At 47.0% G+C, this 20,894-nt stretch overlaps 1 protein-coding gene across 1 annotated transcript in view; it reads left to right on the top strand.

The window, feature by feature from the left end:
• Positions 1 to 20,894, top strand: part of KMT2D (lysine methyltransferase 2D) — a 233,551-nt gene that overhangs the window by 150,229 nt on the left and 62,428 nt on the right. The window contains exons 34-37 of the mRNA XM_069758349.1: positions 2,563 to 2,686; positions 5,814 to 5,901; positions 13,673 to 13,739; positions 20,094 to 20,326. Coding sequence (XP_069614450.1) covers positions 2,563 to 2,686; positions 5,814 to 5,901; positions 13,673 to 13,739; positions 20,094 to 20,326 — 512 coding nt within the window. The remainder of the gene's footprint in view (positions 1 to 2,562; positions 2,687 to 5,813; positions 5,902 to 13,672; positions 13,740 to 20,093; positions 20,327 to 20,894) is intronic.

Genomic DNA, 20,894 nt, shown 5'->3' with positions numbered 1-20,894 from the left:
GCAATAAGCGCCAGATTTTACTTTATGGTTTGCAGGTGCCATGACCCACTAGGAGAGCCCATGAGGTGCCAGAACAGCAGAACACCCCATAAGTGACCCCATTTTACAAACTACACCTCTCAATGACTTCATCTGGGATGCAGTGCAATGTAGTGATCATATCGACACCACAAGTGTCACAGAATTTTATATCACTGGTCAATGAAAAAAAAAAGTAATTTTTACCACCACCTGTTTTATACCCAAATTTTAGATTTTCACACAAGAGGGTAAAAATGGCACCATAATTTGTCCCACAATCTCTACAGTACATGGCAATACCCCATATGTGACTGTACAGTGCTACTTAGCCATACGGAGAGACTCGGGAGGAACAGAGCGCTATTTGCAACCTGGAGGTCAGATTTTCCTAGAACAGTTTGCAGATTCCATATGCAAGAGCTCCTGATTGCTAGAAGAGCAGAATTCCCTCTCAAGTGTCCCAATTTTGGATATCATACCCCTTTGGAAATTTATCTACATGTGCAGTGCCGATTTTGACTCCATGGGTATTTTCCAGAAACAAGCCGCAATGAATGTTGCTGAGTGAAAATTGCAAACTGACGTTATAGTGACCAGTATACTGTAATGATCAGTACGTTATGCCCAGCCCTTGCTTCTGGAGGCATGTACCTGTAAGTTTGGGGGGCTCTCATCGCTTCAGAAATGCCAAACGTGGATGCAATATGTGGTTTAGGTACACTGTGGGGCTCAGATGGGAGGAGGCATTTGGATTTGGGAGCGTAGAATTTGCAGAATTTCTTTTGACGGGTGAGGAGCCAGTTCGCATTTCCAGAGTCTTTGTACTACCAGTAACGTAGAAGCCCCCTATATATCCATTAACAGATGACAGACCTGAGTGGGTCTTGATTTTTGTGGATTGAGGTGAAACGTTTATTGGGAACATTTTACATAACATTTGGGATAGCATTTATCCGCAGCTCTACGCTGACAACTTACTTTGGGGTTTCTATCTAAATCTCTGAGTGACATGATTCAGATGGAACCCCGAGGGATCCATTCTCTATAATGAGGCATCCGAGTTACTCTGGATTCCGTCTGGCCTCTGTTCAGCAGTGTCCTTCAGAAGTGAAGAAAACTGGCCATCAGCACTTTTATACCATCCTAAAAAGACAGACACCGCCGGATCACAGGTCAGACGGCGTCCAGTGCCTTCATCTGCCTCATTATAGGGGATCTTCCGCCAGAGGTTCCATCTGAATCACGTTGTTTCAGAGATTTACACGGAAACACCTGTGCACGCGCTCAGCGCAGAGCGCAGCATAAATGTGCGCTTAGCCTTACTGCAATCTTTGGGAGGCAGAATGAAAAAATCATCAGCAGGTGAAGAATTGGTTTTATTTTTTACGCTGTTCATCAAAACAGTCTTTGCATTGCTATATGTTGAGAGCTGCAATTGTTCCATATTTTGGCCCACAGTCATGTGATGGCTTGTTTTTTTGCTGGAAAAGATGACGTTTTTGTTGCTTTCTATTCCGATTTTTGGGAGGCAGAATTAACAAAACAGCAATTCAGGAATTTTTTTGGGGGGTGAGGGGGGTGGGGAGGGGAGTTGTCATTCCGTGTGGTAAAATTTATAAGGCGGTTTCATTCTTCGGGGCAGTACGATTACAGTGATATCACATTAATGTATATATTTTTTATGTTTTGGGGATTTTACACAATAAAAACTTTTATAGAAGAGAAAATTAATTTTGCATCGCTTTATTCTGAGCACCAGAACTTTTTAATTTTTCCGCTGATAGAGCTGTACGGTGGCTTGTTTTTTGCGGGACAAGATGACTTTTTCAGTGGTACCATGTTGATATCAGTCTCTTTTATTGTGTTTTTTCCACTTTTTGTTCGGTGGTATGATAAAGTATTGTTTTTTGCCTTGTTTTATATTTATTTTTTTATGCTGTTCACTAAAGGTGTTCACTAGTGGGACAGGTTTATAGGTCGGGTCATTCTGGACTTTTTTTTTTTTTTTTTAACTTTGTCCCATTTTGGGACTATCATTTATTTGCATGCTGATCGCTTGTACAGTGTGGGAATGCAGCAGCATCCCCATGCTATGCAAACTATCAACTCTTCACGTGATCAAGCAACTTTCCTAGCTCTGATGACCTGGATATCATCATGACGACATTGGGTCACCATGGCAGCGATCTCGACCCTGCATTATGCCTCCGGGTCTCCGATTCAAGGGCATAGGGGCTGTCATCGCCCTGCCGGCTCCTCGGAATGTGACTATCGAGTTTGATCGCAGCATTTAGGGGATTAAAGTGCCAGAAGCTGTGCGGGACTTCTGGCACTTAGTATCAGGTGTCAGAATCAGCTGACAAACGGCGGTATCACAATCGCACATACACCTAATAATCCTTCCCACGTCAATAAGGCACAGGGCATGCGGACGTATTACTTCCGATGTCAGAAAGGGTTAATGGTAAAAACAAAGTGTACAGTGCAGTTAAATCGTAATTATTCTGTTTTTTTTTTGTTAATTATTATATATAATTACAGATCTTGACAAGTTTGCTCCAGAGGACATTATTGATCCAATTGCCAAGGCAAAAATGGTTGCTTTAAAGGGAATAAAAAAGGTGATGGCACAAGGTAGCATTGGTGTTACTCCTGGCATTAACAGGTATGTTGCAATTTTCCATTTTTTTTTCCACCCCTTCCTTGTAGTAAATAGCATTTGTATTTGAAAAACCCCGGTGATGTACTCCACAAGTAATTGAGGGCTGTATACATACCGCAGTATTGAAAGTACAAATGCATTAAGTGAAAATGTATTACCGTATATACTCGAGTATAAGCCGAGATTTTCAGCCCATTTTTGGGGGCTGAAAGTCCCCCTCTCGGCTTATACTCGAGTCATACCAAGGGGTCGACAGGGGAGGGGGAGTGGGGGCTGTCTAATTATACTCACCTGCTCCTGGCGCGGTCCCTGCATGTCTTTTCCCCAGAGCTGGCAGCTTTTTCCTGTAGTGAGCTGTCACATGGTACCGCTCATTACAGTAATGAATATGCGGCTCCACCTCCCATAAGGGTGGAGCCGCATAGTCATTACTGTAATGAGCTGTAGCGGTGACGGCTCAGTAGAGGAAGAAGCAGCAGCGTCGGGAAGCAGGGACTGCACCGCGCTAGGAGCAGGTGAGTATAATGGGGAGGGGGAGCGCTGAGCAATATTCACCTTTTCATCGTTCCAGCCGCCGCCGCTCTGTCTTCAGCAGTGACGCTCAGCTCAGAGGGCGCGGTGACGTGGTTAGTGCACGCCCTCTGCCTGAACGTCAGTGCTGAAGATGGAGTGGCGCCGGAACGAAGTCAGGTGAATATTGAAAGTGCTGGGGACGTGAGCGACGGAGAGGTGAGTATGTTATTTATTTATTTTATTTATCGCAGCAACAGCAAATGGGGCAAGTGTCTGTGTGGAGCATCTATGGGGCCATAAGGTTTGTACAGCACTATATGGGGCAAGTGTCTTTATAGGGCCATAATCAAGGTTTGTGGAGCACTATATGGGGCAAATATCTTTATGGAGCATCTTATGGGGCCATAATCAACATTTCTGCAGCACTATATTGGGCAAATGTGTCTATGGAGCATCTTATGAGGCCATTATTAACCTTTATGCAGGATTATATGGGGCATATTTTAATATGGAGCATCTTATGGGGCCATCATAAACTGTATGGAGCATTATATGGGGCTCCTGATTCAATATGGATATTCAAAAACACTTAACCTACTGATGTCTCAATTAATTTTACTTTTATTGGTATCTATTTTTATTTTTGAAATTTACCGGTAGCTGCTGCATTTCCCACCCTAGGCTTATACTCGAGTCATTAAGTTTTCCCAGTTTTTTGTGGCAAAATTAGGGGGGTCGGCTTATACTCGAGTATATACGGTATGTCTATAAAAAAAAAAAAAGTTTTAGGCCATGTTCACACGATCCTTTTTTTCATGCGGAATTGCCGCGATTTTCCCGCTGCGGGTCCGCAGCGGTTTTCCATGCAGGGTACTTTACATTGTACCCTATGGAAAACAGGAACTGCTGTGCCCACAATGCGGAAAATAAAAAAAAAAAACGCGCTGAATAGCTGCGGGAAAAAAGAAGTACCATGTCACTTCTTTTTTTGGAGCCGCAGCGGTTCTGCACCCATTGACCTCCATTGTGAGGTCAAACCCGCAGTAAAACCCGCAGATGAAAAAAATATCTGCGGGTTTTACTGCGGTTTGTGGTGCCGAACCGCTGCAGCAGGAAGTGCGGGGAAGCGGGCGGAAGTGCGTGGGCGGAGTGTGGCTGCCCCCCCGTGCTCCGATCCCGCCCCCCCCGTGCTCCAATCCCACCGCCCCGTGCTCCGATGCCCCCACCCCCAGTGCTCCGATGCCCCCCCCCCGTGCCCTAATCTCCCCCCCTTATACTTACCCGGCGTCCCGGTGTCCGTCCGGCCGTCTTCTCCCTGGGCGCCGCCATCTTGCAAAATGGCGGGCGCATGCGCAGTGCGCCTGCCGAATCTGCCGGCCGGCAGATTCGTTCCAAAGTGCATTTTGATCACTGAGATATAATCTATCTCAGTGATCAAAATAAAAAAAAAAATAGTAAATGACACCCCCCCCTTTGTCACCCCCATAGGTAGGGACAATAAAAAAAAATTAAGAATTTTTTTTTTTTTTTCCCACTAAGGTTAGAATAGGGGTAGGGTTAGGGGTAGGGGTAGGGTTAGGGGTAACTGCATAAAAAAAAAATCAAAAAAAGGATCAAAAAACGCATAAAAAAAAAAACCAAAAAAAGGACCTGCGTTTTCTGCCAAGAGCTGCAGTTTTTTAAAAAACAGTCCTGAAAAAAAAAAGGATGGAAATCAGGAACGTGTGAACATACCCTTAAGGGATTGTCAAGCTTGTTTTTTTTTTTTTGTTGTAAAATTGGAAGGTACTTGTAAAATCAAGCAACTTTGCAATTTAGTTATTTTTAAAAAATCTGCTGCTCCATTCTCAAGAACTGTGGTAGTTTTCCATTTTCTAGTGTCTGTTTACCTAGGTCAGGAGCGTGTGCCGCCAGCAGGCTCTATGCTTTAGTTGTATAATGCCAGCTTCAAAACAGAGCAAGCAGAATCTAGTCTCCTTCGCTTCTCCCATGCTGTAGAGCCAGCAGAAAGCTCAAATCAGACCAGCGGCACGACCACGTCGTTGCTCCAAACTATCGCTTGTCTGTCATGCACCGTCCTCTGCAAGACAGGAAGGTGGGAGTGTTGCAGTGTGTTCCTGAAGAAAAGACTCTGAGACAATCCCTTTAATATAAATGTGAGTGCATGGATGGTGTGATTTCACGGCCTTTCCATGGTAGTGGACTTGCAGCTTCTCCTGTGTAAGGTTATGCATGTAAATACCATCAGAGACCTTCCTCTTCTCCTCCCTGTGTCAGTGACGGGCATGAAGGGACTGGCCTAGCTATTTCTACATAAGCTGTGATGGAGAAGGGGGCTGGCATAGCTAATGAAATGAGCCCAGCAGTCAGCACTTTCTCGCAAGTCTGTGATACGTTCAGAAGGGGAAGAAGGTCTTTATCCTGATTATCTGTTCTTATATAGCAGAACCTCCATGTCCTTGGCCACGACTGATATTTATAGCCATTTATTCAAATGTTTGTTCCTATCATTATCATACAGTGCAAAACAGAATGTAGGTGGCGTGATGAGAGCCGAATCATAGGCCGGACATTTACAGAAATGTTTCTCTTAATACTGGCATGTCTTTCTATTTAGGCAACAGGTATCTCTCCTTGCCCAAAGGCTTGGAGTACCAGGAGCCACTGATTCCACCACCCAAGGCCCAGGTACTGCAGCTGCTCAAGTAAGTTTTAGTGCTGAATTACACATTTATTAAATTAAACTTTGTCAGTGTCCATAGGCTGCCTTTGTTCTCTGCAGTGCAGGTTCTGTTTACACAGGATGATGATCTTTTGTGCAGCCAAACAGAAAATTTCACCCTATGAACAAATGTTTTGCTTGGTTGTCAAGACTCTCATGAAATTAACATTCTTAGGCTACGTTCACACTTACATACCGTGGCTTTGCGAATGGCTGCGTACTTCCTCCCTAAAGCTCCACCCACTTCCGCACATCTTCCGTTTAGGCCCGCCTACTTCTGCATGCATCCTGCGTACCTATCTTTTAACATTGGGTACGCAGGATATGAAGATGTATGCGGATGCGTTGTTTTACACGCCTGCCGTCCCCGCTGGCTGCATGCTGGCTGCAATATTGGATTGAAGTTAATTCTCTGTCCTCCGTAGTACATGCCTGCACAAGACAATCTTGCACAGCGCAGGCGTGTACTATGGAGGACACAGAATGAACTTCAATCCAATATTGCAGCCAGCATGCAGCCAGCGGGTAAGGAAAGGGTGAATCAAACACCCAAAAACCCCGCCTCCATGGCTGAAGATTGTTCCCTCCAAATTTAGGTGACAGTGTCCCTTTAAGTTTTACCTAATAAATTAATAGTACAAATGAAAATAAACCCCATTTGTAATAGATCACATCAGAGAACTTTGTCGTCTTTTTTTTCTTCTGTATCGACCTTTGTTCATGGGTACATTCCGTATTCAGTGGAGACAAATGATCCCATTGCTGAGATAGAAGATTACAGTGCTTTTAAAGTTCTCTGGAGGCGCTCGTGTCGGACACAGACATTCTGCTGCACGGTCTCCTGAGATCACCGTTCTCTATAGAACTTTATGAGCACCAATCGTCTCTGCTACTTCAGTAATGAGAATATCTGTACTTGCTAAACACAGATTTCTCCTTCGCCTCATTGGGGGACACAGACCGTGGGTGTATGCTGCTGCCAATAGGAGGCTGACACTAAGTGATACAAAAAAAGTTAGCTCCTCCCCTGCAGTATACACCCTCCTGCTGGCTCTCAGCTCCTCCCCTGCAGTATACACCCTCCTGCTGGCTCTCAGCTCCTCCCCTGCAGTATACGCCCTCCTGCTGGCTCTCGGCTCCTCCCCTGCAGTATACGCCCTCCTGCTGGCTCTCGGCTCCTCCCCTGCAGTATACGCCCTCCTGCTGGCTCTCGGCTCCTCCCCTGCAGTATACGCCCTCCTGCTGGCTCTCGGCTCCTCCCCTGCAGTATACGCCCTCTTGCTGGCTCTCGGCTCCTCCCCTGCAGTATACGCCCTCCTGCTGGCTCTCGGCTCCTCCCCTGCAGTATACGCCCTCCTGCTGGCTCTCGGCTCCTCCCCTGCAGTATACGCCCTCCTGCTGGCTCTCGGCTCCTCCCCTGCAGTATACGCCCTCCTGCTGGCTCTCGGCTCCTCCCCTGCAGTATACGCCCTCCTGCTGGCTTTCGGCTCCTCCCCTGCAGTATACGCCCTCCTGCTGGCTCTCGGCTCCTCCCCTGCAGTATACGCCCTCCTGCTGGCTCTCGGCTCCTCCCCTGCAGTATACGCCCTCCTGCTGGCTCTCGGCTCCTCCCCTGCAGTATACGCCCTCCTGCTGGCTCTCGGCTCCTCCCCTGCAGTATACTCCCTCCTGCTGGCTCTCGGCTCCTCCCCTGCAGTATACGCCCTCCTGCTGGCTCTCGGCTCCTCCCCTGCAGTATACGCCCTCCTGCTGGCTCTCGGCTCCTCCCCTGCAGTATACGCCCTCCTGCTGGCTCTCGGCTCCTCCCCTGCAGTATACGCCCTCCTGCTGGCTCTCGGCTCCTCCCCTGCAGTATACGCCCTCCTGCTGGCTCTCGGCTCCTCCCCTGCAGTATACGCCCTCCTGCTGGCTCTCGGCTCCTCCCCTGCAGTATACTCCCTCCTGCTGGCTCTCGGCTCCTCCCCTGCAGTATACGCCCTCCTGCTGGCTCTCGGCTCCTCCCCTGCAGTATACGCCCTCCTGCTGGCTCTCGGCTCCTCCCCTGCAGTATACGCCCTCCTGCTGGCTCTCGGCTCCTCCCCTGCAGTATACGCCCTCCTGCTGGCTCTCGGCTCCTCCCCTGCAGTATACGCCCTCCTGCTGGCTCTCAGCTAACCAGTTCTTGCTTAGTGTCTGTAGGAGGCACATGGGTCTGTTTCAGACCCCAACGTTTTTATTTTATTGTTTACTTTTCTGTAAATTTTTATTTTTTAATTAACGGAGTGAAGGGGGCGACGGTTCCTTTCAAGGTTCCGATCTCCCCTGAACCATCAACAGGCGAGCACGGCGAATATACCTCCCCCGTACCCTCTCCTGCGACGTGGGAAGCCATGCCTGAGCTCACTTCAGGGGCGACGGTTCCTTTCATGGTCCCGATCTCCCCACACCAGCAGCAGGCGACCACATGGAGTGTCGCCTCCATGTATCCTCTCCTGGAGCCAGGCCTAATGCCGGACAACTGGCCCTGTCCACCCGGACTGAACTCCGTGGCTGCACAGAGACCCTCTCTATGGCGTCCGAGCAGCCCCCACTGTCCCACCACTGTGAAAGCGGATGGCACAAGGAGGCGGACGGGTCCTCTCCACCTCCCTAACAAACGGATGATGGATTGAGGCTTATCCCTGCACCGTCCACGCTGCACAGAACAGAGCTGAAACCCACATCCGCGGCGGCTCCATGCCGGGACGCGCATCAATGGTGAGTGGACCCATCTTCAGTGGGATATCCACATGCCGACAGGCAGCCTCAGCCACTTCCCTGTGGCCCACCTCTCTGAGGTAACGCTCTGGATGGCTGCAAAAATTTAGTCCCTGGCTTCGGCCGATTTGTAGGCCGCATCCTGGAAGTCTTGCCTGGAACGACCCACTGGTGACGTCCGCCGGCTACAGAAATTTAGGCCCCGGCTTAGGCCTATTCAACATCGTGTCTGTGGCTCCGCCCCCCAAATTGGCGCTTTTCGCTCTCTGCGAGATTTTATCAACTCTGCAGCTCCCGCTGGCCATCTTGGTCCACCCGGCCAGCTCACACTGGGGTGACAGTATTTTTGCATTAAAGGGGCACATCGACTCTACATCAGTACCCGGGTAAGGAAGTACCTGGTCTTAAAGGCACATGGCCAGTATTCCCTGGTCTTAAAGGCACACGACTAGTATTCCCTGGTCTTAAAAGCACATGACCAGTATTTCCTGGTCTTAAATGCATATGGCCAGTATTCCCAGTCTTAAAGGCGCATGACCAGTATTCCCTGCTCTTAAAGGTGCATGACCAGTATTCCCTGGTCTTAAAGGCGCATGACCAGTATTGTTCCAGCTCCACAATTAAAATTTAGTCCTTTATTAACACATGGTAAAAGCATAAGCTGGATAACTCTCCACAGCACAATAGGAAACGAGCTCGTTTCCTATTGTGCTGTGGAGAGTTATCCAGCTTATGCTTTTACCATGTGTTAATAAAGGACTAAATTTTAATTGTGGAGCTGGAACAAACCCCTCTTTTTTTCGTCTTCTATACTACGTGGATCAACGTGGAAGTTCCGTGCACCTGCTGTAGCTGCCTGGTGAGCTGGCTTTTTGCTTTTTTCTATGTGCATGACCAGTATTCCCTGGTCTTAAAGGCGCATGACCAGTATTCCCTGGTCTTAAAGGAGCATGACCAGTATTCCCTGGTCTTAAAGGAGCATGACCAGTATTGCCTGGTCTTAAAGGAGCATGACCAGTATTCCCTGATCTTAAAGGTGCACGACCAGTATTCTCTGGTCTTAAAGGTGCATGACCAGTATTCTCTGGTCTTTAAAGGTGCATGACCAGTATTCTCTGGTCTTAAAGGTGCATGACCAGTATTCCCTGGTCTTAAAGGCACATGACCAGTATTCTCTGGTCTTAAAGGTGCATGACCAGTATTCTCTGGTCTTAAAGGTGCTTGACCAGTATTCCCTGGTCTTAAAGGCGCTTGATCAGTCCGAGGAGCCCTCCGCCGCCGACCCCAGCTTTATCCTCTAGTTACCCTCAGTGGACTTCTTCACTGACCAATCCATGGTTCTCTGACCAAGAGATTGAATCCCTCTGTGTACCCTCTGTGTTTGGAGTGCTTGCAGGACCAATATACATGGTCCCTATCCTACATGGGAGCCGTCGGCTAGCAGGGGCCGCAAGTATTCTAGAAACGTGCAGGCGTCTAGAAACATACAGGCATCTAGAAAACGGAAGTTTTTCGTTTCCTGCTCCCTCACCAATGATTTGATGACAACAAGGCTCTGAATATGGATTGGATATTGCCTGAACTTGCCAGAGCTTCAGAGACTAAACTCCCTCGAGAGCATTTGCCATTCAATTCGGATAAGCGATTCACTGGACAGAAGCCTCTACGTGGGATGCCATGCCTGGCCTGTTTTTTAAGGGCGACGGGTCCTTTAAAGGGCACCGATCTCCCCACACCATCAACAGACGAGCACACGGAGTGTCGTCTCCATGTTTCCTCTTCTGCATCCAGGCCTAATGCCAGAAAACCTGTCCTGTCCACCTGGAGACCTGAACTCTGTGGACATATAGAGGCACCCTTTTTGGCGTACGAGCTTCCCCCTCTACATCACCACTATTTAGTGGAAGATGCAAGAAGGCGGACAATTCCTCTCCACTTCCCTGTTAAGAGGTTAATGGATCGAGGGTTCCTAATTTTTATCTCTGCACCGTGAAAAGAGGAGATGGCAAGAGACTATGACCTGCTGGATGCAGCCGCACATTCTGCCATGGGGCAGATTAACCGGGTAGAATCTCCTGTGGTATACCTACCAGTATCCCTACCTGATGGGTCATCAATTAAAAATACCACGGACTGTCAGATAGCAAATCTGGTTCGTTCCGTCTTGCGGCTTCGAGTCCAGCGCTCTATCCTCCCTAGCGGCCGCATGGATTGCTAGAGCAATGGTCTCCTGGCTGGAAACCTTAACTACCTTGATTCACACCAGCAACAACTGGCCAATCAAATCCTTTGAGCGGGAGTCTGACAAAGGATTGTAAAAGGATTGTATAAGGATTGTCCAGCACAGTCTAGATCTAAGGGATCTTGGTTCCAAACAGGGGAACGAAAAGTAAGATCGACCCTGGACCTCAAACTTCTAACAACCTTTGACATGGTCCTCCTTCTTTAGATGGAGTTCATCCGCTCAGCCATTACTTCAACAGAAAAAGGTGCACTTTCCGGCATCCATCGACATTCGGGTTGCTTGCCCTCTGCAAAAATTCCTTCGCCTTTCCATTCGTCAACAGCATTTTCAAGTCACAACCTTGTCCTTCGGCGTTGCTTCCGCACCCAGAGTGTTCGCTCGGGTCATGGCGGATGTCATGTTTCTCTTGCACTCTAGAGGCGTGCTCGTCCTGCCCTGTTTGGTCTGTCTAGCCGCCCTTCCAGGACTACGCTGAGTCGTCTATATCTCTTGCGATACCTTCTCTCCTGGGCTGGCAGCTTCACTTAGACAAGTTCTCCTCATTTCCAGCCCAGCAGATATCCTTTTTGAGGATGATCCTGCACACTTCGAGAAGGATGGTAATTCTTCCTCGAGACAAGGTCATGGCCCTTTAACAGGGAGCTCGCGCAAGGAGAGTTCTGAGGACTTGATTACTCACCCCCTCATTTCATTTGATTTGCTAAGAGAGTTCTGAGGAAAAATGGTGACGACAATGGAAGCGGTTTCCTTCGCTCCGCTAGTTTTCAGCAAGTCAAATAGACTTTCAGACAATAGTCTCGGAGCTCCTTCTTCATCCAGGGCTTTTCTCCCGGTTCAATGGTTATTAGTAACTACCAATGCCAGTCTTCTTCTCCCCATCATTGTTCTGGAGATCCGAACGGTAGTCTTACAGCAGGTCCACTGCCTTCTGGCGGGTCACCCTATCCGAATTCAATTGGATAATGCCATTGCGGTGCCTTACGTCAGTCATCTAGCAGGTACCCACGGTCAGGCGCCATGACCGAGGTACCTCACTTTCTCTGATGGGCCGAAGTCTATTATTCGGTGATCTCGGCAGTATATATCCCAGAAGTAGAACTCTGAACTGCAAACAAATTTAGCCGTCAGGGTTCCGCCTCAAGTCAGTGGGAAGTTCACCCCGAAGTCTTCCATCAGATCTGTCCTTACTGGAGCTCTCCAGTTGTAGGTGGGATGACATCCAGACTGAAGGCCAATGTACTCGAGTTCGTGGTTCGGCCTCGAGATCCAAGAGCCATCGCTCTCCATGCTCTGCTTCTGCCGTGGTACCAGTTTCCATAACTCCCCTTCCACTGCTTCCGAAAGCCTTTCGGAAGCAGAAAGGGGCCCCAGTGATCCTCAGAGATCCGCACTGACCACGTCCGTTTTTTGTTTGTGGAGCTAGTATCTTCTCGCCTTATCGCAGCACAACTGCAAGTAGGGACTTTCTCACAGGGAGTTTTCACACGTAGTTCTTCCCTATCGCATACCGTTAGATCATTGGGACCTTATTATTCCTAGGAGCCTTACAGTAGGTTCCTTTTTCATCTGGGCAGACTTTACTATCAGGGAAAGTCGTCCCGTTCTCCTCTGTGATATTCTCACTCTGACGAGTCTTCGGAGCTAGCTTCTCTGCTCTTTCAGACTTTTTTCCCTTATTACCTTCGAGGCAAGGTTGTCCTCAGGCCATCTACATCCCTTGTTACCAAGGTGGTACTGTATTACCACTGTTATGAGGGCATAGTTCTTCCCTCATCTCTTTTGGCTCCAGTCCACAAAATGGAATAAGATCCCCCATATTCTGGACGAAGTGAGTGCTCTGAGTAGGTACGTCTTGAGGACGGCGTCCTTCTGAAGGTTGGACATTTTATTTGGGCTTCCTGACGGTAGAGGAAGGCTTCCTGACATTTTCAGGAAGGGTTTAGCCGTTTCATCGACCATGATAACATGGTGAATTCTTTTCACCATCCAGGAGTCCTTCCGTGCTAGATGTCAGCCTATCTCCCTGTCTATCAAGGGTTCTAGGCACCAGGCGTCAGCAAGGCACGCCTGCAAGCTTGCAGATTCGTCCAGTCCGCATGCATTCTTGAAGCACTATAATTCCCACACTTCCACAGATGTGAGTCTGGGCAGGCGGACTCTGCAGGCCGCGGTGGCGCACTTGTAAGTAGCGGTTACACGGGGCCTGATCTATTGTTGTCCCCACCCAGGGACTGCTTTGGGACGTCCCACGGTCTGTGTCCCCCAATGAGGCGAAGGAGAAATAGGGATTTTTGTGTACTCACCGTAAAATCCTTTTCTCCGAGCCATTCATTGGGGGACACAGCTCCCACCCTGTTATTAGCTTATGCTTGTTTTTTAGAATATGACATGCTATACGCTCATATATTGTTATTGATCTCCTACTGCTTTTGCACCGAACTGGTTAGCTGAGAGCCAGCAGGAGGGTGTATACTGCAGGGGAGGAGCTAACTTTTTTTGTATCACTTAGTGTCAGCCTCCTATTGGCAGCAGCATACACCCACGGTCTGTGTCCCCCAATGAATGGCTCGGAGAAAAGGATTTTACGGTGAGTACACAAAAATCCCTATTTTAAGAATTTTGAGAGCAAATGATCTGTCCTGGAGACATACACAGATTTCTCTAAGATATATTACAGTTTCTTATTCTCACATGTATAATTCATTTATGAAAAAAATAAAATAAAACGACTGTTACTCTTGTCATTTAATATTTCTGATTTTTCATCTTTTAGGAACGACCGCCTCTTGATCCTACTCAGCCTCGACCTAATCCCCCTTCATTTGTCCAAGGAGTGATCAGTATGTACTGATTTCATTTAGTTGGTTCTTCACTGTTACAAAACTTTTGTTTTAGGCTTTGATCAGAAAGTTGCCATTCTTTTTTTGGGCCACTTGCATTCTCCGCTTGGTGCACTCTTCTGCATTGAAAAGTGGATGCTGCAAGGTTTTTTTTTTATTATTTTTTTTCCTTCCACAACAGGGAAATAATGAGGGAGATGTGTTTTTTTTTTTTTTTTTCGCAGACACATCCATATACATTTTAGTTCAGATTTGCTTTGCATTCATTCAAAATAGCCATACATTGGTCCTGGATACCAGCGAAGGACTGTCTTCCTGTGCACATTATTTCAAAGAAATTTGTTCTGGTTGAAATCGTCCATTTTACTCAACTTAAGTTTAATTTGTTTGGGTGGCCTTAAAGCCAACACAAATTTCTAGGAAAGTGTCCCTTTACATAATGGCCAAAATTGCCGTTATAACCTTGCTAGTGGAGCATATGTTTTATGTAGTGGTCCTTACACATAACTTATAGTATCTATCACCAGTCTGGCCGGGGGCTAGCCTCAGTCTGGTGAATTTTCTAAGTAACACTCAAGAAAAGTGGCCACGAGGGTCCCTAATGCCCTTCTAAAGGAGCCAACGTTTTAGCAAAAGTCAGGTGTGAACTTCTGTGTTGTGGGATCCCAGCATGCAAAGCCGCAACCTTTTGTAGCTTGTCCCCCCTGTGAAAGAGCTTCCGCGTACTTTAAGGACGTTGCGTTGCTGTTAGGTAACTACTTAGTAGTGCAAAAAAACGATAAAGGTTGCACCATTATTTACCAAGAATGATTTCTCTAGAACAGGGGTCCCCAACTCCAGTCCTCAAGGCCCACCAACATGTCATGTTTTCAGGATTTCCTTAGTCTTGCCCAGGTAATAATTGCATCACCTGTGCAATGCAAAGGAAATCCTGAAAACATGACCTGTTGGTGGGCCTTGAGGACTGGAGTTGGGGACCCCAGCTCTAGAACATTGAAAATGCATTACTGCCATAGAAAATAGGTAAAAAGCGCTATATAATGTGCACTTGAAATATTCATCTGCAGAAATGCCTATGAAAAAAGGAAGGTACTTTGCGCATAAATTGGCCAATGTATGTGAGCCCAATTGCCATGTCAAGGCGTCCTTCATAATACGATTATGAAGGACGCCTATGACATTATGAAGGACGCCTTGACATGGCAATTGGGCTCACATACATTGGCCAATTTATGTGCGAAGTACCTTCCTTTTATAATGGTTCCACCATTACTCCAAAGCAACATGCCCGCTGCCTTGGGGTCATCCTTGATTCTGACCTTTCATTCACCCCCCACATCCGATCACTGGCTCGCTCTTCTTACCTGCATCTCAAAAACATTTCTAGAATTCGCCCTTTTCTTACTTTCGACTCTGCAAAAACTCTTACTGTTTCACTTATTCATTCTCGTCTGGACTATTGTAACTCTCTACTAATCGGCCTCCCTCTTACCAAACTCTCCCCGCTCCAATCTGTCCTGAATGCTGCTGCCAGGATCATATTCCTCACCAACCGTTACACCGATGCCTCTACCTTGTGCCAGTCATTACACTGGTTACCCATCCACTCAAGAATCCAGTACAAAACTACTACCCTCATCCACAAAGCACTCCATGGCTCAGCACCACCCTACATCTCCTCTCTGGTCTCAGTCTACCACCCTACCCGTGCCCTCCGCTCCGCTGATGACCTCAGGTTAGCATCCTCAATAATCAGAACCTCCCACTCCCGTCTCCAAGACTTTACACGTGCTGCGCCGATTCTTTGGAATGCACTACCTAGGATAATACGATTAATCCCCAATCCCCACAGTTTTAAGCGTGCCCTAAAAACTCATTTGTTCAGACTGGATTACCGCCTCAATGCATTAACCTAACGATCCCTGTGTGGCCTATATTAAAAAAAAAAAAAAAAAAAAAATTAATTAACTGGTTCATGCAGCTTTACATGAACACCCAAGCCTTACACTATGGCTGGTCCGAATAACTATAGCAATTGTTACCATCCACCTCTCGTGTCTCCCCTTTTCCTCATAGTTTGTAAGCTTACGAGCAGGGCCCTCACTCCTCTTGATATCTGTTTTGAACTGTATTTCTGTTATGCTGTAATGTCTATTGTATGTACAAGTCCCCTCTATAATTTGTAAAGCGCTGCGGAATATGTTGGCGCTATATAAATAAAAATTATTATTATTATTATTATCATAGCAATTTTTGCAGATAAATATTTCATGTGTACATGATTATATAGAGTTTTTTTCCCCCTATTTTCTATGGCAGTAATGCATTTTCATTGTTCTATAGTAATCATTCTTGGTAAATAATGGTGCAACCTTTATTGTTTTTGAACTTATGTTTTTTTGGTTGGCGCCTGTTCACACTAGCTTGGATGTTTTGGTCTTGTTCTCTATTTGTACTTACCGTATAAGTATACCGAGTATAAGCCGAGATTTTCAGCCCACTTTTTTGGGCTGAAAGTAACCCTCTCGGCTTAGGCTCGAGTCATAACCAGGGGTCGGCAGGGGAGGGAGAGCGACAGCTGTCTAATAATACTCACCTGCTCCTGGCGCGGTCCCTGCACATCCCTGGTTCTCCGGGCGCTGACAGCTTCTTCCTGTAGTGAGCGGTCACATGGTACCGCTCATTACAGTAATGAATATGGATCTGACTCCACTCCCATAGGGGTGGAGCCGCATATTCATTACTGTAATGAGCGGTACCATGTGACCGCTCACTACAGGAAGAAGCTGCCGGGGAACAAACGACCAGGGACCGCGCCAGGAGCAGTTGAGTATAACGCAGTGCGTAAAATTCACCTGCTCCCCGTTCCACCGTCGGTGCCGCTGCGTCTTCCGCGTCCTCTGCTGTGACGCTCAGGTCAGAGGGCGCGATGACGCGAGTAGTGTGCGCCGCCCTCTGCCTGAACGTCAGTGCGGAGGACGCTGAAGACACAGTGGCAGTCGGCGGTGGAATGGGGAGCAGGTGAATGTAACAAGTGCCGGGGACCTGAGAGGTATGTTATTTTTTAGTTTTTTTAATCACAGCATATGGGGCAAATGTTTGTATGGACCATCCTATGGGGCCATGTGCAGCTTTATATGGGGTAAATATCTGTATGGGGCCATGTGCAGCATCATATGGGGCCATTTGCAGCATTATATGGGGCAAATGTCTGTATGGAGCATCTTATGGGGCCATAATCCAGATTTGTGCAGCATTATATGGCGCATATTTTAATATGGAGCATCTTATGGAGTCCATCATACACTGTATGGAGCATTATATGGGGCGTATTTTGTATGGAGCATCTTATGGGGCCATCATGAACTGTATGGAGCATTATATGGGGCTCCTGATTCAATATGGATATTTAAAAACACTTAACCTACTGATTTCTCAATTAATTTTACTTTTATTGGTACCTATTTTTATTTTTGAAATTTACCAGTAGCTGCTGCATTTTCCACCCAGGCTTATACTCGAGTCATTAAGTTTTCCCAGTTTTTTGTGGCAAAATTAGGGGGTCGGCTTATACTCGGGTCGGCTTATACTCGAGTATATACGGTAGAGGAGTGGTTACAGTATCAGCTTAGTAAAGTATGCAGCAGTGCTGGGTTACTGTTAAGTGGGCTGCGAAGGTTTGTGATCTCGCTCTGCATGTCACGATCTGACAAACTCAAAGTTTACACCCACCTGTTGCTAGAAAGTCATTTTCTTTTAGGGGTGCATCAGGGACCCTTTTAGCCACTTTTACTTATGCCTCTTCTTAAAAGGGTAGTCTCAGATTGGTTTTCTTTAACCAGTTCAGGACCAGGGCATTTACCTTCCCAACTATGCACATTTTGGTGTTTTTTTTTTCTTTTCTTTTTTCGAACATGTGGCTTTTGAGAAGCTCTAAAAGTTTCCGGTTAGGATATTCAAATAATTTTTGCATCTATTTTACATGATACATGTGGCTTAATTTTTATGTTTTCATATTTTTTGTTTTTCCCGTGTTCGGGCGAGATTGGTGAGACGGAAATACATTTGTTTTTTCAGATTTTTCTTTTTTTTTTATGACCAAAAGGGTCCACTACAATGTTGTTAATAATTTGTTCTCCTTTCTGTAACAAGGGTTGGGCTTATAATGATTTAGATTGGCGTTTTTTTTTATTATTATTATTATTTACGTGCTTTTTTTGTTTGTTTTATTTTATTTTCCTGTATTTCACATATTGTGTCTCACTCCCCCATAACCTATTTGAGGCATTTCAACATTTAGGCCATGTTCACACGATCCTTTTTTTCATGCGGAATTGCCGCGATTTTCCCGCTGCGGGAAGCGGGCGGAAGTGCGTGGGCGGAGTGTGGCTGCCCCCCCCCCGTGCTCCGATCCCGCCCCCCCGTGCTCCAATCCCACCGCCCCGTGCTCCGATGCCCCCCCCTCCCCAGTGCTCCGCTGCCCCCCCCCCCCCCCCCCGTGCCCTAATCTCCCCCCTTATACTTACCCGGCCTCCCGGTGTCCGTCCGGCCGTCTTCTCCCTGGGCGCCGCCATCTTGCAAAATGGCGGGCGCATGCGCAGTGCGCCCGCCGAATCTGCCGGCCGGCAGATTCGTTCCAAAGTGCATTTTGATCACTGAGATAGATTATATCTCAGTGATCAAAATAAAAAAAAATAGTAAATGACACCCCCCCCCCCTTTGTCACCCCCATAGGTAGGGACAATAAAAAAAAATTAAGAATTTTTTTTTTTTCCCACTAAGGTTAGAATAGGGTTAGGGGTAGGGCTAGGGGTAGGGTTAGGGTATTTTCAGCCATTTTAACCCTAAAAAACTTCCTAGAAAACACACAGACTCTGCATAGAAAACTGCATAAAAAAAAGGATCAAAAAACGCATAAAAAAAGGACCAAAAAAAGGACCTGCGTTTTCTGCCAAGAGCTGCAGTTTTTTAAAAAACAGTCCTGAAAAAAAAAAGGATGGAAATCAGGAACGTGTGAACATACCCTTAAACTTTTTTTTTTTTTTTGTTCCTTGCTACTGGATCTGGTATATTAGCCCCAGTTACAGTGGAAACGCAGCGTCCTGCCTGCTTAAGAGCTGACTGTGCCCCCTAGGACATAGCAGCTCGTACCACCTCCCTACACCCAGCAGCGATTGAGCAAGCAGAGACTGTAAATAATCATCTCTGCCTTTTCTATGGGAAGCTTAAGGCCATGTTCACACCATCCTTTTTTTAATGCGGAACCGCCGCGATTTTCCCGCTGCGGGTCCGCAGCTGTTTTCCATGCAGGGTACATTACATTGTACCCTATGGAAAACAGGAACTGCTGTGCCCACATTGCGGAAAATCCCCCAAAAAAGCCGCGCTGAATTGCTGCGGTAAAAAAGAAGTACCATGTCACTTATTTTTGCGGAACTGCAGCGGTTCTGCACCCATTGACCTCCATTGTGAGGTCAAACCCGCAGTAAAACCCGCAGACGAAAAAAATATCTGCGGGTTTTCTGCAGTTTGTGGTGCAGAACCGCTGCAGTGTGGCTGCCCCCCCGTGCTCCAATCCCACCCCCCCATGCTCCGATGCCAACCCCCCGTGCTCCGACGACCCCCCGCCCCCCCCCCCGTGCCCTAATCTCCCCCCCTTATACTTACCGGGCCTCCCGGTGTCCGTCCGGCCGTCTTCTCCCTGGGCGCCGCCATCTTCCAAAATGGCGGGCGCATGCGCAGTGCGCCCGCCGAATCTGCCGGCAGATTCGTTCCAGGCACATTTTGATCACAGTGATAACCTCACAGTGATCAAAATAAAAAAAAAAAGGTAAATGCCCCACCCCCCTTTATCACCCCCATAGGTAGTAACAATAATAAAATAAAAAGATTTTTTTTTTTTTTTCCCCACTACAGTTAGAATTAGGGTTAGGGGTAGGGTTAGGGTATTTTCAGCCATTTTAACCCTAAAAAAACTTCCTAGAAAACACACAGAAACTGCACTAAAAAATGCATCAAAAAACGCATCCAAAAACGCACCAAAAAGCACCAAAAAACGCACCTGCGTTTTCTGCCAAGAGCTGCGGTTTTTAGTGCAGAAAAAACAGCAGGGAAATCAGGAACGTGTGAACATGGCCTTACTATGTCTTCCACCAACTCCGCCGCTCCCACAGCTGAATCTGCTCTACTATGCGGTGGTGATTTAGAACATCACTGCAGATAAGAATGCTTACCACCCAGACGTTAAATGGTTTATGGGGATCCAGACTTGTTTTAGGATTTTTTGGCATAGTGTTAGTTGTCTAGGGTTTATGACTTTTAGGACTACTTACACTGTTTGTTGCAATCTCGCAGATGAGGCGGACCAGCGTCAATATGAAGAGTGGCTTTTCCACACTCAACAGCTATTACAAATGCAACTGAAAGTGTTGGAAGAGCAAATCGGGGTGCATCGAAAGTCCCGCAAAGCTCTGTGTGCGAAACAAAGAACAGCCAAGAAAGCTGGGCGAGAGTTCCCAGAGGCAGATGCGGAGAAGTTAAAACTGGTCACTGAACAGCAAAGCAAGATCCAGAAGCAGCTGGACCAGGTGTGGACTAAACTGAATAAATACCAAAACTCACCTGATACTTTACTTTAAAGAGGTTGTCCACTACTTTAACATTGATGACCTATCCTTGGGATAAGTCATCAATGTATGATCAGTCGGGGTCTGACACTCTGCACCCCCACCGATCAATTGTTATAGAAATCGTCTGGCTGGAAATACTCACTTGTGGAGCTGCTCCATCTTCTGAAAGTGGCTGCAGCTTGGTACTACACACCCGCCTCCTATTTAAAACCATAGGAGACGGATGAGTAGTACCCTACAGCGGCCACTATCAGAAGGCTGAGCAGCTCCACAAGTGAGTATTTCCGGCCAGTACCGATAACAGCTAATCAGCAGGGGGTGCCGGGTGTTGGACCCTGACTAATCAGACATTGATGACCTATCCTGAGGATAGGTCATCAAGTCTAAAGTAGTGGACAACCTTTTTAACAGTTGTAGCTTCCTGTTATGTAATCGCGGCATGCTTAAAATATTAGTTGTGTGAGTGAATGAGTCCACTGCATAATTGTACTGTATAACCTTCTCACCTTTGTAGAGAAATCGTTGT

This window comes from Ranitomeya imitator, chromosome 3 (assembly GCF_032444005.1).
Source record: "Ranitomeya imitator isolate aRanImi1 chromosome 3, aRanImi1.pri, whole genome shotgun sequence".
NCBI lineage: Eukaryota > Metazoa > Chordata > Amphibia > Anura > Dendrobatidae > Ranitomeya > Ranitomeya imitator.
The sequence above is the reverse complement of the archived record's forward strand: the minus strand, read 5'-3'. Positions and strand labels throughout refer to the sequence as shown.